We start from the raw sequence: 21,418 nt of genomic DNA, 5'->3' as shown, positions 1-21,418 counted from the left end.
AGTCCAAGTAAGTACGTTGGGGTCAACGTACTTGGCCTCCACTGTGTCAAATCCTCCAGGCCCTTTGCTACAGCCCTTTATGCTGCTCTGTGTCTCAGAGATTGAAGACGCTGCTAGCCAATGCTCAATCTGCTTTTGGGGTTAAGTCAGACAGAGAGAGAGAGATAGCTACCAAAAACACATCAGTGTTCTCAATAAGAGGACATCAACACTGTTTCTCTCCCACCTGATGCATGTCAAACATTGACCCAAAGTGAGTTTGTCCCAACACACACAGGCTGCCAAGTTTGATACTGATTTTACAAATGTACTTAGATCTACAAGCTATTACATGGTTATTATGCCATAGACTAAGCCCACTTTCACCAATGATGACAAAACTTCAGATGTGGTCCTAGAGCATATGTACCAAATGTCATTCAATTTCACCAACTAGGAGATACAGTTTTCTGTTCACCAAGTTTCATGATGATTGGACAAGTGGTCACAAAGTTATAACAATTTAGTTTACAAGCCATGCCTCCCCAAATTTAGCAGTTAATATGAGCAAAATGAAAGTAGATCTTAAAAATATTTTAACAACTTTTTGGTCCTAGTGCCCCCATCAGACTGATTGGGTAAATATTTCTTGAACAGCATTTGCACATCAATATCCATCATTGGTCCACATTTGATGTCTCAATCTACCTCCAAGCTGATTTCACAAAACTACCATAAAATGCTAATCAGGTTAGATTATTCCGTGAAACTGCCATAAAATGCTAAATAGAGCGGATTTTAAGTCCACCCCCTGCCGAAGGTTCAAAGCCAAAGATAGGAGGCGATATGTTATTGTCTTCAATTTATCACATCCTTCTTAACCATGATGAAAGTGAATTGTCAAGGAGTGCGAAGAACACTAAGGGTGGCAATGTGAACCAATTCACCATGTGTAAACAAAGCTCTTTTACTACCTGAGACACTGGAGCACTCATTCAAGTTTTCTGAAAAGATATTGATCTGTTTCACTAGATAAAGTAAGAAGGACTTCAACTTCTCTGGCTATATTGACAAGTGAAGCTCATTAATTGATTCCATTGTTTTAACTACTTCATCCTAAATACACTTTAAAACAGGACATACAAAATGTGATAGTGGTGTGCATAACTCTCTCTACATTTTCACCATTTTATATAGCTTGTATCAAAAGCATTTTAAACAATCTCATGTGGACTTTCCAGGCATATTTTTCCAGTACCACAAATTACTGTTTTCTTTACATCCTGAATTTCCCCCAGGAGATCAATAAAGTGCAGTCTTATCTTATTTTATCTTATCTTTCCATGCCTCATAAGTGATTTTCAGTTCCTCTTCCCATTTAAAAATGGCTTTAATCTCCTCCATCTCAATTCCCTCTTTTAAAATTTTGTTTTGTTGACCTAACACATTCTTTGACTTTGATTGCCTGTGATGTACTTGCCAAGTACCTTTACAAGGAAATGTGCAGGGAGCAATAGCAGTCGGTAAGCTCATACACTTTTAAATTTAGCATCTAAATCCCTCCTCTACATTACCTTGAAACTTCCTTGATAGTAGGCTACTTTCTGTTATTTAGTAAGCAACGTTCCAGCTCGTTCAACTGTCACCCATGTTTCTTTCACCACTGAGCTACAGAGAAAAGTTTGTGTCCCGCCCAGTAGTTGCTGCTAGCATCTCTCATGAATTTAACTTCTCTTCTGTCTCAACCAGTGTTGGGGAAGTTACTTTCAAAATGTAATATATTATTTATTACTTATTACTCCTTATTAAAAGTAGTGTGATTAAGTTACTTTATTACTTTCTGTATATGGTAACTAGTTATATTACTAGTTATATTACTTCAGTACTTTCATTCAAGGCAATTATGCAGATAAGTCCAACCGGTGGTAGGGTACTGAAAATCAGACACAGGCACAAAATTATGTCTTAGAGATAAAACAACCTCTTCAAATAAAATAAAGTGCCTAAATGGGGATTAAGTAGCATAATGCCTACAAGCTCAGTGAGTTCTTGAAAAATAAAACAACATTGTGTGTAGGCAAAATTATTTTCATTGCTGCTTTGAAAAAACTCAAGGGGTTTTTTCAGGTTTGGAGTGCTGGTTCTGGTGGTAGATAGTACCTTATAAGGGCACAACTTGCATCTGACTTTAATGTTTTTACCTGCCTCTTTGATTAAGCTGAAATAATGTGAATATTTCCACCCCGAAAATGTTAACCAAGCCGCCTCTGAATCCGCCATTGTTGTACTGTACTGCTGCGACGCATGAGTGACAGGCGACGGAGCGTCCGTGGGGACAGTAAACAAGAAGTTACATCAGACCTACAGTAGCTGAGAAAAAAGACGAGGATATACATATTTTATTTTAGTTGCTCTTTGAATCATCGTGACCAGTAATATTATTAGTTACTTACAAAAGTAACTGTAATAATATTACTTAATTTAAAACAGTAACTCGTTACACCACTCCGTTACGCAGATAAGCAGCCTAATGATATTTGAATCAGGAGAGACAAGTGAATGAAGTAAAGATAATAGTTTATTATAACAGATGATTTGGTGAGAATTAGGACATAACAGCAGCATGGATGGACTACAGCGGAGAGAGAGACATATTTAAAAAGACAGCAGCAAAATGATAGGCTAACAATAGAGGTGTGTCGCTGTGCTATTGGATAGATGTGACCAGCTGATATCTCAATTGACAGCCCGGGAAAGACAGCAAGGAAATAATGAGTGAGCATGCGTGAGAGAAGTGAATGGCAGTATGGAATGAGAAGTGAAACTACAGCATAAGCATGCAAAATATAGTCTTCCTGACTGAACCTTCGCTAAAGCTCCATTACATAACGCGTTATACCTCGTTACCCCCAACACTGGTCTCAACATGCCTTTCACATTTAGCCCACTAGTGCTACTATCGCTGCTGCTCGGGAGCTATGAGTTCCCTTCATAGAAACACATAGAAAGTGCTGAATGGAAGTCTGTCATGCTCAAGGAGCGATAGCTGTTATGTGCTGCCCATTGTTAGTGTACAGTGTGGCCAACTAGTGGTGATTGCATGTATAGCTAATTTGTTTTTGAGTTTGACCATTAGTGGTTGCCATAGTTCTCAGATCCATTCAGGTTTGGGTAGAGTACTGAGCAAGTCAACTCTAGTTCACCACCATTGTCTAATGAGTATGCATATATACGTTCAAAATACATAGTAACTACTACAAATAATCAAATAATCCAAAGGGTAAAATTGGGGAAAGCCCACCATCTCAAGTCACATTTTGTACTTGGGCTAACTTGTTTTGGTCTCGGTCTGTCTCAGATAACTGTATAACCTTGTGTTTCCTCGAGCTGACCTTTGAGCCCAACTCATCCGACATCACCTCGTCTCGACCCCTGATTCATCCCTCCATCCTCAACCCTTGTTTCATCCCTCCATTCTCAACCCCTCTTTCTCTCAATAAACTGTCTAAATACATCTCATAGTGGTGTGGTCTTTATTAATGAACAGCCACTTGCTGAACTCAGTAGACCCTCAAGGGGGGAAAAGCTGGAGTTTCAGAGCCAATTGAATAATAGACAGTGATTTATTACCTGTTATTTTAGTTTTAACAGCAACTCTTAGTTCACCCGTTTTAGACAAGTCCTGAACATGTATGGAATAATGTGCTGAAAGGCATCAGTATTATTTATCCTCGACTCAGCATCCTGTTACAGTGTTTGTTGTTAACGTCGGTGTAAGTCAAAACATTTCTTTGTAAAATCCGATATGCTGCACATCCCTGTAGGCCCTTATGGTTCGACAGCTGTGTTGACTTGCACTGACAAATACGATTAAAGGAATAGTTCACCCAAAAATTAAAATTCGGTCACTATCTACTCATTCTCATGCCAGTACAAACTCGGCATGGGAGTTGTACTGGCATGCAAGGCCACCGTGGCCACGCAGGGTTTGTGTGTGCGACAGTGCGCGACCTCCATCTCGTGAGGTTTGGTAATACGGAAGTACATGCAATGGCGATCGACTCGGATTTGCATGAAATAATGAATCAAATTTTGTTTTTTTCGACTCAGAGTGATCGTCAGGCTTCAGAAGACTTTGATTATACTACACAAGCTTTATGGAGTCATTTTATGGACATTTATTGCCCTTTTAGAAGCAGAACCCCCTATTCCTTTAACCTCTGCTTCTGATATCTCAAAAACCAAACCTGAAATGTTACAATGGACTGAAAGGACTCAAGCTTCATGATAAATCAGTCTTCTTAATGACCTCACCCTTTAAGGTGATAGATGCATACTATTTTTTAAATTATTCATTTTTTAATTATAGGATATTTACCCTTACAAAAAAGCAACTGTAGCAATCCAATAACACATTTTAGAGGGATAAATATCACATTGAAACGGTAGGCCTACAAGAATATTATTCTAGTACATTATAGTGATACCATAGAAGGTAAAAAAAATAAATAAATAAACACAGTATGATACAGTCACTTTAAGCTCTACTACCATAGACACACTGTGAGTTGCCATATTCTGAAAATGTTCTCATATCGTTTAGTTTCTTTCCAAAAAGGCCTTCTCTTGCCCTGATCAATTCACTTATCAGGATTTGTTCAGCAGGTAGAAAGTTGGTATTGGCTATTTGAAGGTTGAAGGGAATGACTGCCATCTAGTGGCAATGTTTAGGCCTAACCCTAGTCCTTCAGGGATTTGTGTAAGAGGAGATAAATTCTGTCAGAGTTGGTGTCAGTTCCTACTGGTAGAGGTTGATACAGGTAATAAAGTTTACAGATTACTGAATCCCCATTTAATTACAAAATAAATAAGATGATTGCTGCAACAAACTCTGCTCTCCACTACAGTTGTGTAACTTGTGTTTGCTGTATGGAAACAGCTGAAAGTCACCAACAAGTTGTAAAAGAAACTATACTATAAACTATATTCCTGTAAAGTGATACATTTGTAAAATTCCCTGATATTCTCTGACTCCCCCAGATAATTGATCAAATTCCTGACTTTCCCTGCTTGCAATACACTTCTCGAAACTCCATGAACTTCCATGACCATTGGGAATCCTGTGGGAGAATTCCCCTGGAAAAGACAGGTTACCATCTTATTAGTATGAGAGTATGATATCTAAACTATTGACCAAATGTATGTGTTACTTAATGTACATGTATGTGCCGTAATCTAAAGTAGTCCTAGCTGGGAGGAAATCTATAGGGGGAATATTGTAATCATACTAACAGATTGGATTTTATATGAACCAGACATGATCATTTTCTTTGGTGTTTGTTAAAATAGTTCTGACATAAATTGAACATTAGTAAAATAATTGATAGTCTCTCATTTTGAATGAATGTACCCTGGTTTTGCAGCAACAGACTGTCTAAGAGTATCTGCTGTTAAGTTTTCACAGAGGGCTTTTTCTAGACACCATCAGGGTAGAAACTTGCTCTGTGGCTTTGTAATGTTGGAAAGAGGATGCAGTTACAGGTGTGTGTTTTTGTGTGTGACTGCCACCTACTGGCAGAGACACCTGATATGTGTAATGATGCCACAGTCACAACAAGTTATAAAAACTATTTTATCTGCAGAGTAATCAATACAAATCACTCTTCATGAATTCCTATTTAAAAAAGATTCAAATGTTCCATGAAAGTGAAATATGACTTTAAATATGTCATTAGGGATTACCTTTTTGAGACAAATTTCACGGTTCTATAAATGGTCTGCATGAGATTATTTCAGCCCAGGTAAAACAAAAAAAATTACGTTCATAAAAGTTAAAGAATTATCCAAAATATGACCTTAATGTTTATTCTACACAGTGATAGAAAATATTATTAGGCAAACATTTATAGACAGGTGATTCAGTTTGTGAACTTGCACAGTATCAGTTGTTACTGTATAGAGAACTGTATTACTAAGTATTACAAGTGGAGTACCTCCTACCATGAAAGAACGCCACAAATATATTGTTACACATTGGTTGCCTGATATAAAAGTCAGACATTACATACATTGTAATAGTCTTGTGCTATACATACTTTTTATATACGTAACTAGATAAATGGGGAAGTGGACATAAACAGTAAAAAGAAAAGTAAAAACTCAAAGTGCAATTTAGTAAAATCAACTCATCTTCATCCATTAACACAATGTATATAGATGTGTTTGTCAATTTCAACTTGTAAGTGCCAGTTATGAGCTTCATGACGTATAATCATGTGTTCCTGTCTTGTGACTTAAAATTATGAGTTGAAAGAACACCTTCTTCCTACGCATTCACTATACTGATCATTATATAGTTTATTAAGAAACACTGGTAGCTATTAGCAGACTTCCCAGTATGCATTGCATTTGGTTTAACACTCCAGACACACTTCCTTCTTCTGGTTTGAATTAAGTTACAGGATGGAGACTTGTTATGTATGTATCTTATATGAATCATAGGTCAATTTCTGATTTAAAAGAAAAACAGGATTTAGATTTAGTTCCAATTTAGATTTTGGAAATTCTGTAAGGTGAAGCAGACATTCTCTGTTACACATGGCAAGCACTATCCACTTAAAGCACATGTATTGCAGCTGCATACTTTATGCCAAACAATGTAATAATCATGTGATACATGAGCAACTCACACTAAAACCTCCCCACTAGTGAAAGAATAAGTAATACTGGAATGCAGTTCATCAATTAATGCATTCAACTTGTAAACACTTATCAGCATGACTAGACATTTGTTGATTGAACTTATTGTCTTAAGTTGACTCAGATTTTCTACAACTAATGATCTTTGACCTAACTTTTCAGTACCTTTCAGTCTACTCACAATTTTAAGGCAGCAAGGAAATTTATGTTTTTAAGTTGAAGTGGCTTAATACTTAGTCTGTTGTATGTCTGTCACATTGCACTGTATTTGATGTCTTGTGTGTGTCAGTGTGCTGTGAAACTCTATAAATTGCCACTGTTAGACAAAGACAAATTCCTGTATAGTACATCTACTCTATTAAGTGAAAAAAATGATTGTGATAGTGATGTCTCTAATCACTACACCAAGCTCAGACTAGCAGAGTGCTTCCTTTAAACCACAGGGCTAGTGGTGGTGGTGATGTCCAGAAGTGGCTTGTAATATTTTACTTCCTCTGTGATCTGGCAATGAAGAACAACATTAGTGATATGCAGAAGAACAGGATTTTTAAATGGTTCATATAGGAGACACAATAATGGGGGCTTGTCAGTGCATAAGGTTATCCAATTGCCATACATCTGGCTTAATATAACATATTCCTCTGAAATACTTGGTCATGGATCAAGTGGACAGACTGTCATTCCTCATTTACAGGGAAAATCCACCATGAATTCAATGCACATACTGTATGTTATTCCTGTGATCCTGGACAGTTCATTCAAGATTTTGGAATATGAGAACAGCACTCCAAAAGCCTGAAGTCAGAAAACCAAGGCCCTAATGTGCAGTGTTGCCAAGAGGTAAAACTCAAGTTACTCCCTTAATCTGTGGAGTCACAGAATATTTGTTTGAGCCTTTATATCCAAATGAGCTCCAAAATGATATGAACCAAAGACGTGTCCAAATAAAACCCTGGCTCATATAATCACCCTGAATACTGTCTCTGTCTTCTCAAATTCAGTCTTCCATTCACTGTCAGTAAAGCATCTACAGAGTTTGTCTTTTGTTGAGATTATCAAGACTTTTCCCTTGTTTTAGGGCAGAGATGTAAATATGTCTAAAATCATATTTGAATCCTGTTGTTCATTTGGATGATCCATTTTTTACATAGCATACATCTTTTTATACTTATGTGTTTTACTCAGTAAAGATTGATTCATACCTCATTCTGTTCCTGCTGGTATTTGGACAAAGCCTCGATGCTCAGCACAGCAGAGCTGATGGAAACACATAGCTGGAGGACGGCTAAGATGATTAACAAAGCATCCAGGCCTCCAAGCAGCACCTGAAAACAGATTAAAAGAAAGAACAAACATTATACAAACAACAATAATAAAAGTAAACTTGACTTTTATTGTTTCAAAACAGAGTTACAAAGTACTCTGCAAAAAATATTGCAATAAATTAAATACGATAAACATTAAATCCCTGAATTAAAAACAGGGTTATAATATTCAAATATTAACAAAAGCATAGTCCCACAGATGAGATATGTTTATCATTCTCAAATTCTGATGTTAAGCATGAGTTTCAAAAATACTTGAAGATATTTATGGTTTGTATATGTTTGTGTTGTTTATAAGTGTTGAGTGAAATATATCATGAAATAGCATTTTGAAGTATGATAGGATGAGTCATATATGATAGAAAAAGTTGCAAAAATCTCATTTTATTTCATCTGCAAGTTCAACCAATCAGGTATCTATGTGATGCTGAGCTCATGCATCCTGGATTGGAGTGTCAATGGCTCTGTCTGTTGCTGTGCTCGAGTTAATATTTTTGTGTTATGAAACAAAAAAAACCCTCACCATTATAATATACTTGATTTCATGATATGTTCTTTCTTCCTTCAATGTCCCTCTCAGCATGTCATGGTTATACCAGAAGCCGAGTTTGTCATCTCCCAGGTCGATGGCATACAGCACGATGCCAGTGATGGACAGGGCAGCGCTCAGCAGGTTCATCGATGCACTGATGCGTACCTAAAACACACCAATACATAGGAGGATGCATCGAGTTTCTGCTGGTCATTGGTTGATTCTACTGAGATTATTCGAACCTGAGTAGTTTTCTATCTTAAACACAGTGATATAGTAATTCAGCTAATTCCTACCAATTTTATGTAAAGACATGTGTCAGATATTAATTGTAAATTGTTTTAGCCTGTCTAGGTGGGTCAGCTGGGTGGGGTTTGTCATACAGGACAATACTATAGCTAACTATCAAGAACGTTAGTCAATCACAGGAGAGTATTTGAAAGTCAATGTTGCAGTCAATACTGAGAGAATCAATCAGAAACTTACCAAGCATAGACTGGGAAATTTCTCAGCCAAGATACATACAATGCCAACTGCAATAAACTGGGAAAAGGGACAGATATAAACAGTCAATGTAAACAAATTTCAAGGATCAAGCCATTGAAATTTGGATTTAACATTCTGTAGTAGATTTTTCTGAACTTTCCTGAGGAGTGTGCTCAGAGGAAATAAAGTGCTGAAGCGAAAGTTCAGTTTTTCAATTTGATTACATCTGACATCACATTACATGACTGGGTACTGGTCTTCAAAATTGTAACAGTTAGGCTACATCTTTCTCCCTTTTGGGGCTATCAGTGGGTGAAATTGCCTAGTGCAGGTTTAACAATAAATGTATGAATCTAAACTCTGTGTATACCATGTATGGTACATCTTGTTCTGACTATATACCACAGATAGCACAATATGTTTGCATATGACAAAAAAGATGTTGAATTACCACAGCGCCAAGCCAGTATGGAGCCCTCAGCCAGCGTAAGAACCATGAATTATTGCTGATGACGATTTTTCCAAGACCAATATTGAGCAGTCCGACCATAATCTGTATGGTCTGTCAGAGAAGAGAGAAAGAAAGAATGTTACGCCTCATCTTGCCACCAACCATTACTCTGTGTATGTGTGTGTGTGTTTTCAAGATTCAATATTCTCAATTTATTGGTCTCCGTAGAGAAATTTATCTTGGACCGTAAAGAAAGCTGCTGTTTTCATTGCACACTACATTAACTGACATATTACTTACACATAGACACATGTAACACATACACCACATTAAAGTGCATCCTAACCCTCATAACAAGCAGGACCTGCCACATATTATACAATTCCCAATACCAGAAAGAAAGTCACAGTGGTACATATTATTCAGTTAAACAATACAATTTAGCCTACCATTGTGACCGAGAGTCAACTCCTGTTAGCATACCTGTTGTTCAGTAACTTGATCGACAGTGGAACCAGAGAGTGTGTTAGTGTGTGTATGTACATGTTCAGTCATAGAAAAGTATTAAATACTAAAAGTATTAAATAGTATTAAATAGTTTCCTGTGACTGTCTAAACTTTCTGACATGTATTATCGTATGTTGCAAATCCCACCCATCTGGCCCCCTGGCAGGCTAGAACAAACCATTTTATAAAATAGTTTGACAGAGACACAGCTGTCAGGCTAAAGAGGACAAAAAAGACAAACTTATAATAAAAATATTATAAATTTATACTGTACCTCAACATAACACAACCAGAAAAATCCAGCCTACAACACTTTAACAATCTTTCAAAAAACAACTGTTTGTGGTGTACTTTACAATTCTGGGCCCATGTTTTTTGTTTGATGGTGGGTTTTTTTTTTATTATTATTTATTTATTATTATTATGATCTTTTACTTATTTTTTTAACATGCTGATATTACCAGTGCAGCAACAATGTAGTTTAATAGCAGAACATTTTAGTTAAAACCTCAACAGTAAACATCACGGTTTTGGTGTCAAAGAGCAAGGGCTTCTTTCTAGACTCTCCATTTTGCATCAGCGTTCCAACAATTACACAGGGACAAATCCATCATAAAAGACGCAGGTTTAACAATTTCTCCGCCTACAGCAGCATCAATAGACCAGAGTGCAATGCAGCTACAAGACATGTATTTTAAGTAAAGGGCGCGACGGTCACGTTTTCTCGACTGGAAAAACTCCTGTTCTCTTGCTCTTACTTTTCCTCTCTCCACCTGCACATATAACCCAGAGCTGAATGCAGAAAGTTCAGACACGTGGGAAATGTAGGAAACCACTACCTGAAGTAAAAGTAGATGAGGCACGGAAAGTGGGTACAGCAAAAAGTCAAATTAAAACATCATAAAATATGCACTGAATATCACAAACTGTTGATATAAAACCGTGTAAGAGTATCCGAGGGTGGATTTCTCCTTTAATGGTTCACCATTTTGTCCATTACAGTACTTTTAGTCACCAGTGCTTGATCATCAACAGCGTACCACATTTAAATTATAACATCCATATTTTACAGTTAAGTGTACTCACCACTATGGCTTCTACTTTAGACTAAAACCACTGGCAGGGATTCTGTCACAAAGGTTAAAATGCTTTCACAGTGAGCTTAACGCACGCACACACACAGACACACGCACACACAGACACACGCACACACACACTCACACACACCATTAAATCACTATTCTTACCGTTGCAATGTACTTAAAAAAAACAACTGATCCAGACTTTGGAAAAGTTTAATTAAAAAAAAAAAGCTTGTGTGTACAGCAGGTTAACATTCAGCCATAACTTGTTGAGCCAGAGTGTTAACAGTCTGCTTTGGTTTGAAAAAAGGCTCCAAAACCTTGAAAATGCATTGTACTGTATGTTTTCTTTCATTTCAATATGTCACAATTCACACATAAGGATACTGCATGAACTTAGCTTGGTTACTTTAGGTTTTCAATTTACTTACCTGTTTGGATGAATACCCGTTGCTGTCCTGGTTGGTTTCATTTAAAGTGTGTGATGCGACATTGGAGTCTATTCGTGTCATTTACAGTAATCGGGTTTACTGTTACAAGGAAGCGCACTCCTTTTCTCTTCATCACAAACAATGTAGTGTGTCAGCTTGTATTACTTGATCTAGACAGCATGAGGGATGAGGAGGATTTTTTTTTTCTTACTCACTTTACAAAGCTTGGACTTCTGCCTGTGTACCCAAACTAACCCATCTACACATAACAGGTCTCCAATGTACTAACCTAAAAAGTAAAACCCTGAGCTAAACACACACACCCACACAGGGAGAGAGAGCGAGCGAGAGATAGTGAACACTCTTAAACATTCAGATTATCACCTATTTCCAAGATTATACGAATAACATTTGTATATCCTATGCTACAGTGGAATCTCACTATCTAAATGCATCTCATTATTAATTTTTCTTCATAACAATCATGAATGAAATCGTGGATACATCAATTAAAGTAAGAATCTGCAACATTTTTGTACATATAAATAAATGTCTGTTTTACTGCTCTGTATCAGTAGAGCTTTTACATTTGCTGTTCGAAACACCCGGTGTCTGGTAGGTCTTTAATGGAAAAAATGTATGGAAAAATTTGGAATAAACAGAACAAGAACTGGGTAGTTAGCATGAGCAGCGACAGCCACCCTGGCTGAACAGACAAAGAAAAGAGCGCCACCTACAGAAACTCAAACTTCATCCACAGAAAATCCAAGGAAACACTACTGGATGCACTGTTTGACTGACAAGCAAGCTCTGCTGTCTCCACCACCAGGTGTCATCAAAATAAAAAATAAAAAATTAGCATCTGGCAGATTTAAATATTATCAGTTTAAACAAATAATTTATTCCATAAAACAGCTATATCAGCAGTTAAAAGAGAAGTAAGCTCACTTGGACATCAGGAAGGAAAACACAAAAGATATTTTTTATTGCAGTGTGCTGGTAATTCAATTCTGAAGGAAGTACTGCATCTGGCTGGCAGGTGACATACAACACCTCAGACTGGGGAAGGCCTATTCTGATGAGAGCATCTGAACCCCTCATCTACATTACTCACTCATCCCTTTATTGTTATCAGTAGTTTAATCACTACTAATCACTATCATTATTAAGTGTCATGCCCCCTCCGCCTTAGTTTGTATTGGTTGTGTGGTGATGTTTGCTGTCAAGTTCAAGTTCACCTTTATTCACATATAAATGATAGCAGCAGAGAGAAAAACTATGCAAGATAAAATAATAATAATAATAATAATAATAATAAATAAGGCAAGATAACAAACAACAAAATATGACATGACAAATATATAACTGAATTGGATCATAGAAACTGAGTATAAACTAAAGAACAAAAAGAAAAAGGGAAATAGAAAAATGTGCTCAGCACTTCAGGAGGAATGCTTTAGAAACAGAGATTAAGCTCACAGGACACACAAATTGGGAATAATAATAAACTTGTATAGTATCTTTCATACAAGAAATGCAACTCAAAGTGCTTTACAACAAAGAAATTACATGCACCAAGTGCTTCACATAAAACTTGATAATAGTAGTGAAAATAAGATAAAGATGAGAATAGAATACATAGAATGCATCTTCACATGAAAAAAGACAAAGAATGAGCATAAAAACAGGGATAGAATGCCATAATTAATGTCAAATAAGATGGAGAATAAAACCCACTTGATAATAATAGTAAAAATAAGATAAAATGAGGAATGCATAACATAAGATGGAAAATAAAACTCACTGAATAATAATAAAAAGTTTTTTAAAAAAAATAGAGTACATAGAATGCATAAAATCAATTTTAAAAGAAGTGCACTGCTGCACTGTAATGAGAGTGAATACGTTTAAATTAAATCAGAGCAACAAGTATCCAAATACCAAAACTTTTATTTTGTAATCGAACCAGATTAAAATTTGTGGTGACATGTTTTAATGTTCAGAGTCAGCAATGATGAAATAATGTCATTAAATTAGGGTAGTTGTATTTATGCACATGACTTGTACGTGTATATTCCTACACATATGCTACTTCCACAAAATTGATCAGGCACTTGTACATACTAAGACCAGTAACCATTTGTAAATCTGATCATGTGAACAGGCAGCAACGCACATTTGAACACCCTGCATAATATATGATCTTTGCACTGAACTGTAAATTCAATAATCTGTAAACTGCAGACATCTGTAAAACTGTTAAACTGTCAATGAGATGTTTTTTTCCCGAAGAAACCTTTTCATAAGCATCATAAATACAATCACAATCTACACATCTATTCTGTGATGAAGCAATGACACAATTTCCCCTCGGGGATCAATATAATGTTTAGAATATCTTCCTTTCCATTGTGTTTAGGCAAGGCGATATAATCTGTCTATGGGCTTGTCAGAAGGGGAATTTTACACAGTCCCTTCTCTGCTGAGCCAATGAGGACTTCTTTCACCAGAGGCTCATCCTCCTGAATAGTCAGAAAAAAGATAAAAACATCACAAATTACCCAATAAAATAACAATAAAAAACAAAATATTAAAAAAAGCTAAATATTTCCCATTTATTGCGTTTTTTAGTACTTTATACTTTATGCATATCTATGTAAAGCATTGAATCTTGTTTTTAAATGCTATAAATAAACTGTATTATTATTAGTATTATTATTAATAGTAGTCGTAGTAGTTGTAGTGGTAGTAGTGGAGTTATTATCGTAAGTAATAGTTAGTAATAGTAGTAGTAGCAGCAGCAGTACTAGTAGTTGAAGAACATCTAGTAGTAATAATAATAGTAGGTCTAGTAATAGAAGTTAGAGTAATACTATCACGAGGCTAACTAGTATTAGTATTGGTATAAGTATTACTATTAGTATTATTGCCAGATGTTTAATCACACCTCATTTTCCATGTTTCTGTTGTGGCTCATCGCCTCCATAGCAAACACAGAAGTGCTGGTGTTGACCACAAGCTGGAGTACAGCGAGGATGATCAACACGACCTCCAAGATGCCTCGCAGGTCGGCGACATAGAGCCCGATGCCTGTAAGGGCGAGCGCAGCTGCGACCAGGTTGATCACCATACTGAGGATAACCTGAACGACAGGCACAGTTCAGTCAGGAGGCATTCATGGCAAACTCTAACCATTTGAACAGCTGTGCTACAAAACGTTTGCTATTGTGTTCCAAACATTTGTGAATCAAATGATTGTCTCGAAAATTGTTATCATTCTGTCAACCAAGATCTTTAAGGAAAAAATCCACCCTCAGATACTCTTACACTGTTAGATAGTATAATCAGTCTGTGATTTTCAAAGCATTTCAGGAGTTATTTTGTGATGAAGTGTTGTAGTTTTCTTTTTTGGTGCACCCACTTTCCCTCAACCTCCCTCGTCTCCTTCCACTTCAGTTAGTGATTTCCTACATTTCCCAGAATGACTTTTGACAACCCCCATAGATAGGGTCTAATCTTGTTGCATTCAGCTATGGGTTATATGTGGAGGTGGAGAAAACAACAGCGAGGTCAATAGTGTAGTAAGTTTTTCCCGTCGAGAACATGCGAGAGTGGAGAGAGAACAATGCCATGGTATGACATGCCCGGTTGTTCAAATTACAAAAAATTAAAACACTGAAGACGGCTTTGTATTTCACACACCACCAATGACAGATCCAGAAAGATGCAAGCTGTGGCTGCATCGCATTCTGGTAAGGACACTGTCAGTACTGTAGATAAACTGGTATTTCTGCCTCCTCTACTATTGGATTTCTCCCTGTATGACGTTGGTGCAAAATGTTGAGTCTAGAACCTGCCTTTTACCATTGATGTTTTAGATATCTGAAAAAAAATATCTGCTATTAAACTCCATTGCAGCTGCACTGGAAATATCTCAGCTTGACGTCACATTGTCTACGTTTGGCCAGTTATCCGTGGGAATAGGAAAACTACAACACCAAACAACAAAATGGCCCAGAAATGCAAGGTACATTGCCAAAAGCAGTTTTTCAACAGTCTTACAGTGTTTTAAAGTGGATTTTTCCTTTAAACTACCTACTATCCAAAAGTACCACCATTTTGTTTCGTTTTTTTTGCACTATCACTCATTTTGTAATTGTAGGTGTCACTTTTTTTTCAAATGATGCATATGTAAATTTGGAACAAAACTCAATATTTGTTCAATGAAATAGTAATCAGGTCAGATTTGGAGCTAATGTTTGATTTAATATGCACTTGGCTAAGGAACAAATCAAAACAGACACACAAAATAATCACACAGAGTGCACCATAATAAATTCCTCATACTGAGCAAATCCAAAGCAGGTGGAGGCTGAGTTGGTGGTGAAAAAGGCAGCAGCAGCAGCAGTGAGCAACAAGGCAGCAAGCAGCAGCAACAGCAATTGTGTTATTTGATATCGAGTGTCACACATTTCACAATGACCTTAGTGTTGTATTTGCTCTTTATTTTCCACAGTGCATAAACCTATGATTTGCTGAAGGTGATTTTACAGCAAGATTATTTTTTTGTGAAGGAATTTAAGGATGATTACAGAGCCTGGGAGTGGCCATTGAGAGAGAGAAAAAGTTATATTGAGTCCACGATTTACTGTAACGTGCGCACGTTTTAGTCCATTCGTGTGCACGAGATACAATTTGTTCCCTCGATTTCGTTAAACTGTGCAGTTTAGGAAAAAATGCAACTTAAAAGGAACCTTTTAGGGATTGCTAATAGGCCTAGTAAGGATTTGGTGTGTTAATATGCATTGTCTGTTTACACTGAATAGGCATATCCCCCAAATATTGCAACATATTTAGCCACTTAACCTTCAGGCCACGTAAACACAATCAGGAACACACCCAGGACAGCACCATTTTTAAACATAATCACCAATATGTGCACTTACTCTTTATAAAATCGTGAAGAGTGCATGTTTTATATATATCGAGAGCACGATATCACTATTTCGAGGGCATGTTTTGGCAATTTGTGCTCACGTAAATAGGAAATCGAGGGAGCGAATTGTATCTTGTGCGCACAAATAAACCAAAACGAGGGCTCATTCGAGGGAACAAATTGTATCTCGTGCGCATGAAAAAGAGAAAACGAGAGCTTGAATTGCATATCCTGTGCACATTACAGTAAATCGTGGCCACGACATAAATAATTTTTCTCCCAATGGCCACTCCCGGGCTCCGTAGATGATAAATCAGTCCAGGGGTTCTCAAACATTTTCATGTCACAGAACCCCCACTTAAGATTTTTTTTCCCAAGGATCCATACATGGGAAGATTTTTGCCTGAATCCTATGATGACAACAGTGATTCTAATACATTCTCAAATTAATAGTAATTTTCTAATTGATATTTCATTGATTCTGCTCTCACCAATGCATTTTTCCTTCATTTCATTTTCCAATAAAAGCTTCTCTTGATTTTTATATTATATTCAGTTTGATTGTGTGGTCTTAATGGATATTTTATTTTTTTTTTTTTTACTTTCGCATGAATCCCTTTGTTTAATGATAGATCACCATGCCAGTGTGATCTGCTTCAAGAGATTGCTGCTGTGCACAACCAACCTCGCTTTACTGGTTCAGTCTGAAAATAGGTGTGCGACTTAGTCCAGATGCAAACCTTCAGTGTTAATAAATGTTGTAAATAATGTTGTGGGTACAGTGAGAAGAAGGACCAAGCTCTGAACTCTTTGTGCTCACCAAGCGTATGAAGGGGTGTTCTTCTGCAAGAATACTCACCATGCCAGATGTAATGAACTACATTGGGACAAAATTCAAAAAATCAGATATCACAAAGTCTAGGCTGCGTAGCAAGCTTGATCTCTTTAAGACAAGAAAATTATTTATAGGTGAATGAGTTGTATCACGATAAAACTATACATGCAGGGACGCTGGAAGTAGGGGTGCTGAGGGGGCTGCAGCACCCCCTCTACTGGTGGGGGGCTTTAACTGGAAGGATAAAAAGTTTACTAAACAAATCAATAAAAACGTTTTATTTTTTGAGAGTAGAATTTAGTGTAAGCAGTCTATAAAGCATGGTTGTTCGTTAAATGGTTGAAATGCACCCTTTGTTATTTTTTTAATGATATTTTCTGTGTATCTGATGCACAAACACAGAGGACGTAGCTAGGCGCGAAGAATCGTGGATATTAGTGACCGGTAATGGTGGGTTAGGTATCACTACCTAACTACTGTCTTCTGATTAGGAATAAACCTGCATTCTGTGTGTGAACTGTCCATAGCTGAATATGGTACTATGCTGCTTTGGTGTTCAAGTTTGCTGTCTGTTGTAGTGTAAAATGTTCTAAAACTGGTGTAAAACGTTGGCCATTCAAATTAATACAAAAATCATGAATGTTGCGCAGCATTTAATATGACGTCATTATATAGACTTTCTCTCAGCATCCCCAACTCTGACTGACCTCCAGCGTCCCTGTATACATGGAAACAATATGTAAACTATAATATGATCCCCATAGGGAAAAGCCCAGATCTATTTAGGCCCCTATTTGGCCCCTCATCCTGCTTGTCCGCTATGGGACTACTGCCTTTCATGTGACTTTGATTCTAGTTATGCCTCCATGTGCGTATTTTACTACATATTGTTTGTTTGCAACTTTTATGTTTGTCAGTAATGCTGGTTTCAAGGCCACGTTTCTTGACCAAGAGATTTCCATAAAACCCCACCGGAAATATCTGGTTGAATAAAAGGATAAAAAAAAAAAAAACATCTCACCACAAAGCCGAGCCATGTCATGTTAGAAGCTGCACCGTTACTAGAATGTCTGAGCGAGACAACCAGAAACATTCCTACTAGGCCAATCAGCATTTGCACAACCTATATGGAGAGAACAGATGATCATGACGTTATCTAAAACAGTGTGTGTGTGTGTGTGTGTGTGTGTGTGTGTGTGTGCATGTGTGACAGAAACAGAGCATGCAATGAGTGCTTGTCAAACTGGTTGGTACGTTAGTGATCATCTCTGAACTCTCTCTCAGTTTCTTATAAGCTGATTTTTACTGCACCCATGCCCGATATCTGTGTCGTAACTGATTCAATATAGTTGCATCAGCCATATATATACGTATATATGTATTTATTCATTGATTCAATGATATTCATCTAATGTTTAGTATTTTTCTACCAGGTGAACTGTTTTTAATACTATGGAATCATGTGATCAGGAATCAAAATTATAAATTGACCACAGGTGGTGGTTGTGACTGATCTATCTGATGAAGAAAACGTTGTGTTCAGATGTGGCAAGATAAATAAATACAGTATGTGAGAGTGCTGACAGTTTCTTTAACTCTTTAATGTGAAGCCATTTGATTTTCAGTGCATTTTGGGGTTCAGCAAAGTGTTTCTCTCTAGAGTTTCTGATTGTGTATGGAGGAGTGGCGGTGTCACTTACTCCTAGAGCTCTGTGATATCGGACTCGGAGAGAGCGGCTCTGATCCTCAGACACGTCGCTTTTCACTGGGTTGTAGAGCATGTTCCAAAATATTTGACATAGCGGTGGCCAACAACTCCCGGGGTCAGAGGTCACCGTGACCTTGACCAGCCCCTCCTCCGTGGTCACAGTCAGCGACATCCTGACCACCTTCAGCAAAACTGTCATATAAAAGTAGAAGAGAACAAAGACTTTGTAAGATAGCAGTAGCCTGAGGGTCTTTAGTGAAGTAGGAGGCTGACTCAGAAGCCTGGTTGAAGGTCCCACAGGTGGACATTTATTTACAGTGCAACCAGGACAAATCTCCCAGGCATTCACCAATTGAGGGGTGAGCAATATTAACAGCTTTTACACAGATATTATTAACCACAGAGTTCTGTTACACAGGATCTCCCATTTTCCTACCGTACCTGAATGCATCACAAAATACATAAATACTCTCCCTTAGCATAAACACAATACACATGTTAACAAAATAGTGCAAAAGTGCAGGGCAGCCCGCTCCCAAACAGTCATTTCCTGCGGCAGGTAAATGTGTAATGAAAACAGCAATAAAGGTAACTGAAATAGCAACAATGTTTGTCTGTCATTACTGTGTTAACCTGAAAATATGGGAGATGGAAATCTCAAAAAAAACATAATGCTAACACAAACAGACCCGGGGTAGTTATGTGCGAGATAATATATGAGTGACAAATGGTGCGGCCGTACCCACTTTGTCACAGACTTAATGAAAGGAGTACTGTATTGTGCACCAATAACTTTTAACTCTTAACCCAGGCTGCTTTTAGGTCGTTATGGGAGTTTACCTGACTATCAGGTTCCTGTATATGAAAGCAATGTTTATCTTTTAACAATGAAAAGAAAAGTTGTAAAGTTAATTACAAGTCACGGCGCAGTTATGTTACAGCTGGCTTTTGTCCTGACAGCCAAGCAGGGTAATGTTTTATTTAATAATGTGTGTCATTTTATTTTCAGTTTCAGTATCAATTAAAATGTATTTGTATTTCTTATAAGTAAAAGGATTTTTCAGTCTTACTGTCTACTGGCAAAAGTGGATTAACAGAGTGATTTTTACTGTTTCTCATATTGATGTTGATTACTGAGAAAGTCAATATACTATGCTGGGTAAGAAAAAAGACATTAAAATAAGGCTTCTCTGGAGCATCGATTTCAAATAGGCAGTTCAAGAACCAAAAAACTTGAAATCCGCACTGTCAAAAAGATATCTTGATTGTTTTATTTTACATGTTTCAAATAAATGTAGGTTAAATGTACTCTACTTGAGAGATTTCATTCATTTTTTAAAAGTTGAAAAACATTTGTAACAAAACATTTTGTCAGGTTCAATTTGTTATACACTCTTAATGTTACATTATGATGAACTCTTTCATTACAATCACACTTAAATCAGTTACAGAGTGCCTTACCTAAAATAAAGCTATCACAAGTAAAATCCAGTATGATGACCAATAAAAATATCAGATGAACTAAAAACAGTGTTACAGAACAAAAAAAGGTATTGGTACAAATTATATGCGTATGTTTGAATAACTTCTGTCTGTGGTTATTGCAGAAGAACAAATTATACAATGTTTATAATCTTATTTGACAAAATTGTATTAAAATTGTATTGCCACAATACTTAATAAAAACAATAAAAAACCGAGCTCACCTGGTGTTACAAGGGGTAGTTAGCTTGCCACTGCAACAAATATTTGTTTTACCTATGAGGAAGTACCTCAGACGTTTATCATTTCCAGGCAGACATTGCCCTCTTGGCAGGCATAACAGGACTGGTTTGTTTTACATGATATGTGTGTGTGGGTGTGTGTGTGTTGTAACAGGGCCACGGATCATATATCGGACGTGACAATTAAAAGGCACATTCAGAAATTTAAGAGCCTTATGCATTTGATCATGAACAAACGCTCCTTTCAGAACAATGTCTTGAATAACAAGACTAGGTGTGCCTATAATGGCTGGGCCATTCTGGTTCTACAGGGAATGGACTGTTTATAATCCTAAGAAAACATGTTATATTTTTTAAAGCCTTAGTTATTTGGGCTACATGTTATAGCCTAAAGTGTACTTATCAGCACCTACTACATTTGGCAAGTCAGTCAAGTCACTTCTCCTCTTTTGTTTAATGTGTTGGAGAAAGTGGGACAGATGGAGCATGGGTCCGGTCGGGACCGCGTACTGCCTCCATAAGGAGAGGAGCCGGCAAGGGACTTCAGAGGGGACCAAACTGGGAAAGAAACAATGTGAGGAGGCAGAAGCTAGCCATCAGAGCAATGAGAGAGAGGATTGCACATGTGGAGAGGGAAAGGGAGGAGAGTTGGTGGAGCGGAGAGAGCATGCCAGGATGAATCTCCCCATCTCTCGGCAACTTCTGGGGGGTCATCGCCTCCCA

At 37.2% G+C, this 21,418-nt stretch overlaps 1 protein-coding gene across 2 annotated transcripts; it reads right to left on the bottom strand.

Moving 5' to 3' along the window:
• Positions 1-13,424: 13,424 nt before the first annotated feature.
• Positions 13,425-20,785, bottom strand: LOC139644600 (membrane-spanning 4-domains subfamily A member 18-like). Of its 2 annotated transcripts, none has more exons than XM_071520030.1 (6): positions 20,678-20,785; positions 18,964-19,163; positions 18,285-18,386; positions 17,249-17,305; positions 14,440-14,634; positions 13,425-14,014 (listed from the first exon to the last, which is right to left on the bottom strand). In XM_071520030.1, the coding sequence occupies exons 2-6, from the start codon at positions 19,141-19,143 to the stop codon at positions 13,931-13,933; spliced, it is 618 nt and encodes a 205-aa protein (XP_071376131.1). In that variant the 5' UTR covers positions 19,144-19,163; positions 20,678-20,785; the 3' UTR covers positions 13,425-13,930. The 2 variants fall into 2 exon arrangements, with proteins under 2 accessions (XP_071376131.1, XP_071376132.1); XM_071520031.1 differs by having other exon boundaries at positions 17,288-17,305.
• Positions 20,786-21,418: the final 633 nt, after the last annotated feature.

Source organism: Centroberyx affinis, unplaced genomic scaffold (genome assembly GCF_046629955.1).
Source record: "Centroberyx affinis isolate AG114_WGS23_722 - 3 ecotype Tasmania unplaced genomic scaffold, CSIRO-AGI_Caff_v1 ptg000759l_1, whole genome shotgun sequence".
NCBI classification, from domain to species: domain Eukaryota; kingdom Metazoa; phylum Chordata; class Actinopteri; order Beryciformes; family Berycidae; genus Centroberyx; species Centroberyx affinis.
The sequence above is the reverse complement of the archived record's forward strand: the minus strand, read 5'-3'. Positions and strand labels throughout refer to the sequence as shown.

What these genes read in the sequence shown, in the direction of transcription:
- LOC139644600 (XM_071520030.1), bottom strand. Translation starts at nt 19,143, where the DNA reads ATGTCGCTGACTGTGACCACGGAGGAGGGGCTGGTCAAGGTCACGGTG. An exon ending in TGACATGGCTCGGCTTTGTG is followed by an intron (nt 17,306 to 18,284) that starts GTGAGATGTTTT and finishes GTCCCAATGTAG; the next exon opens with TTCATTACATCTGGCATGGT. An exon ending in ACAGAAACATGGAAAATGAG is followed by an intron (nt 14,015 to 14,439) that starts GTGTGATTAAAC and finishes CTGACTATTCAG; the next exon opens with GAGGATGAGCCTCTGGTGAA.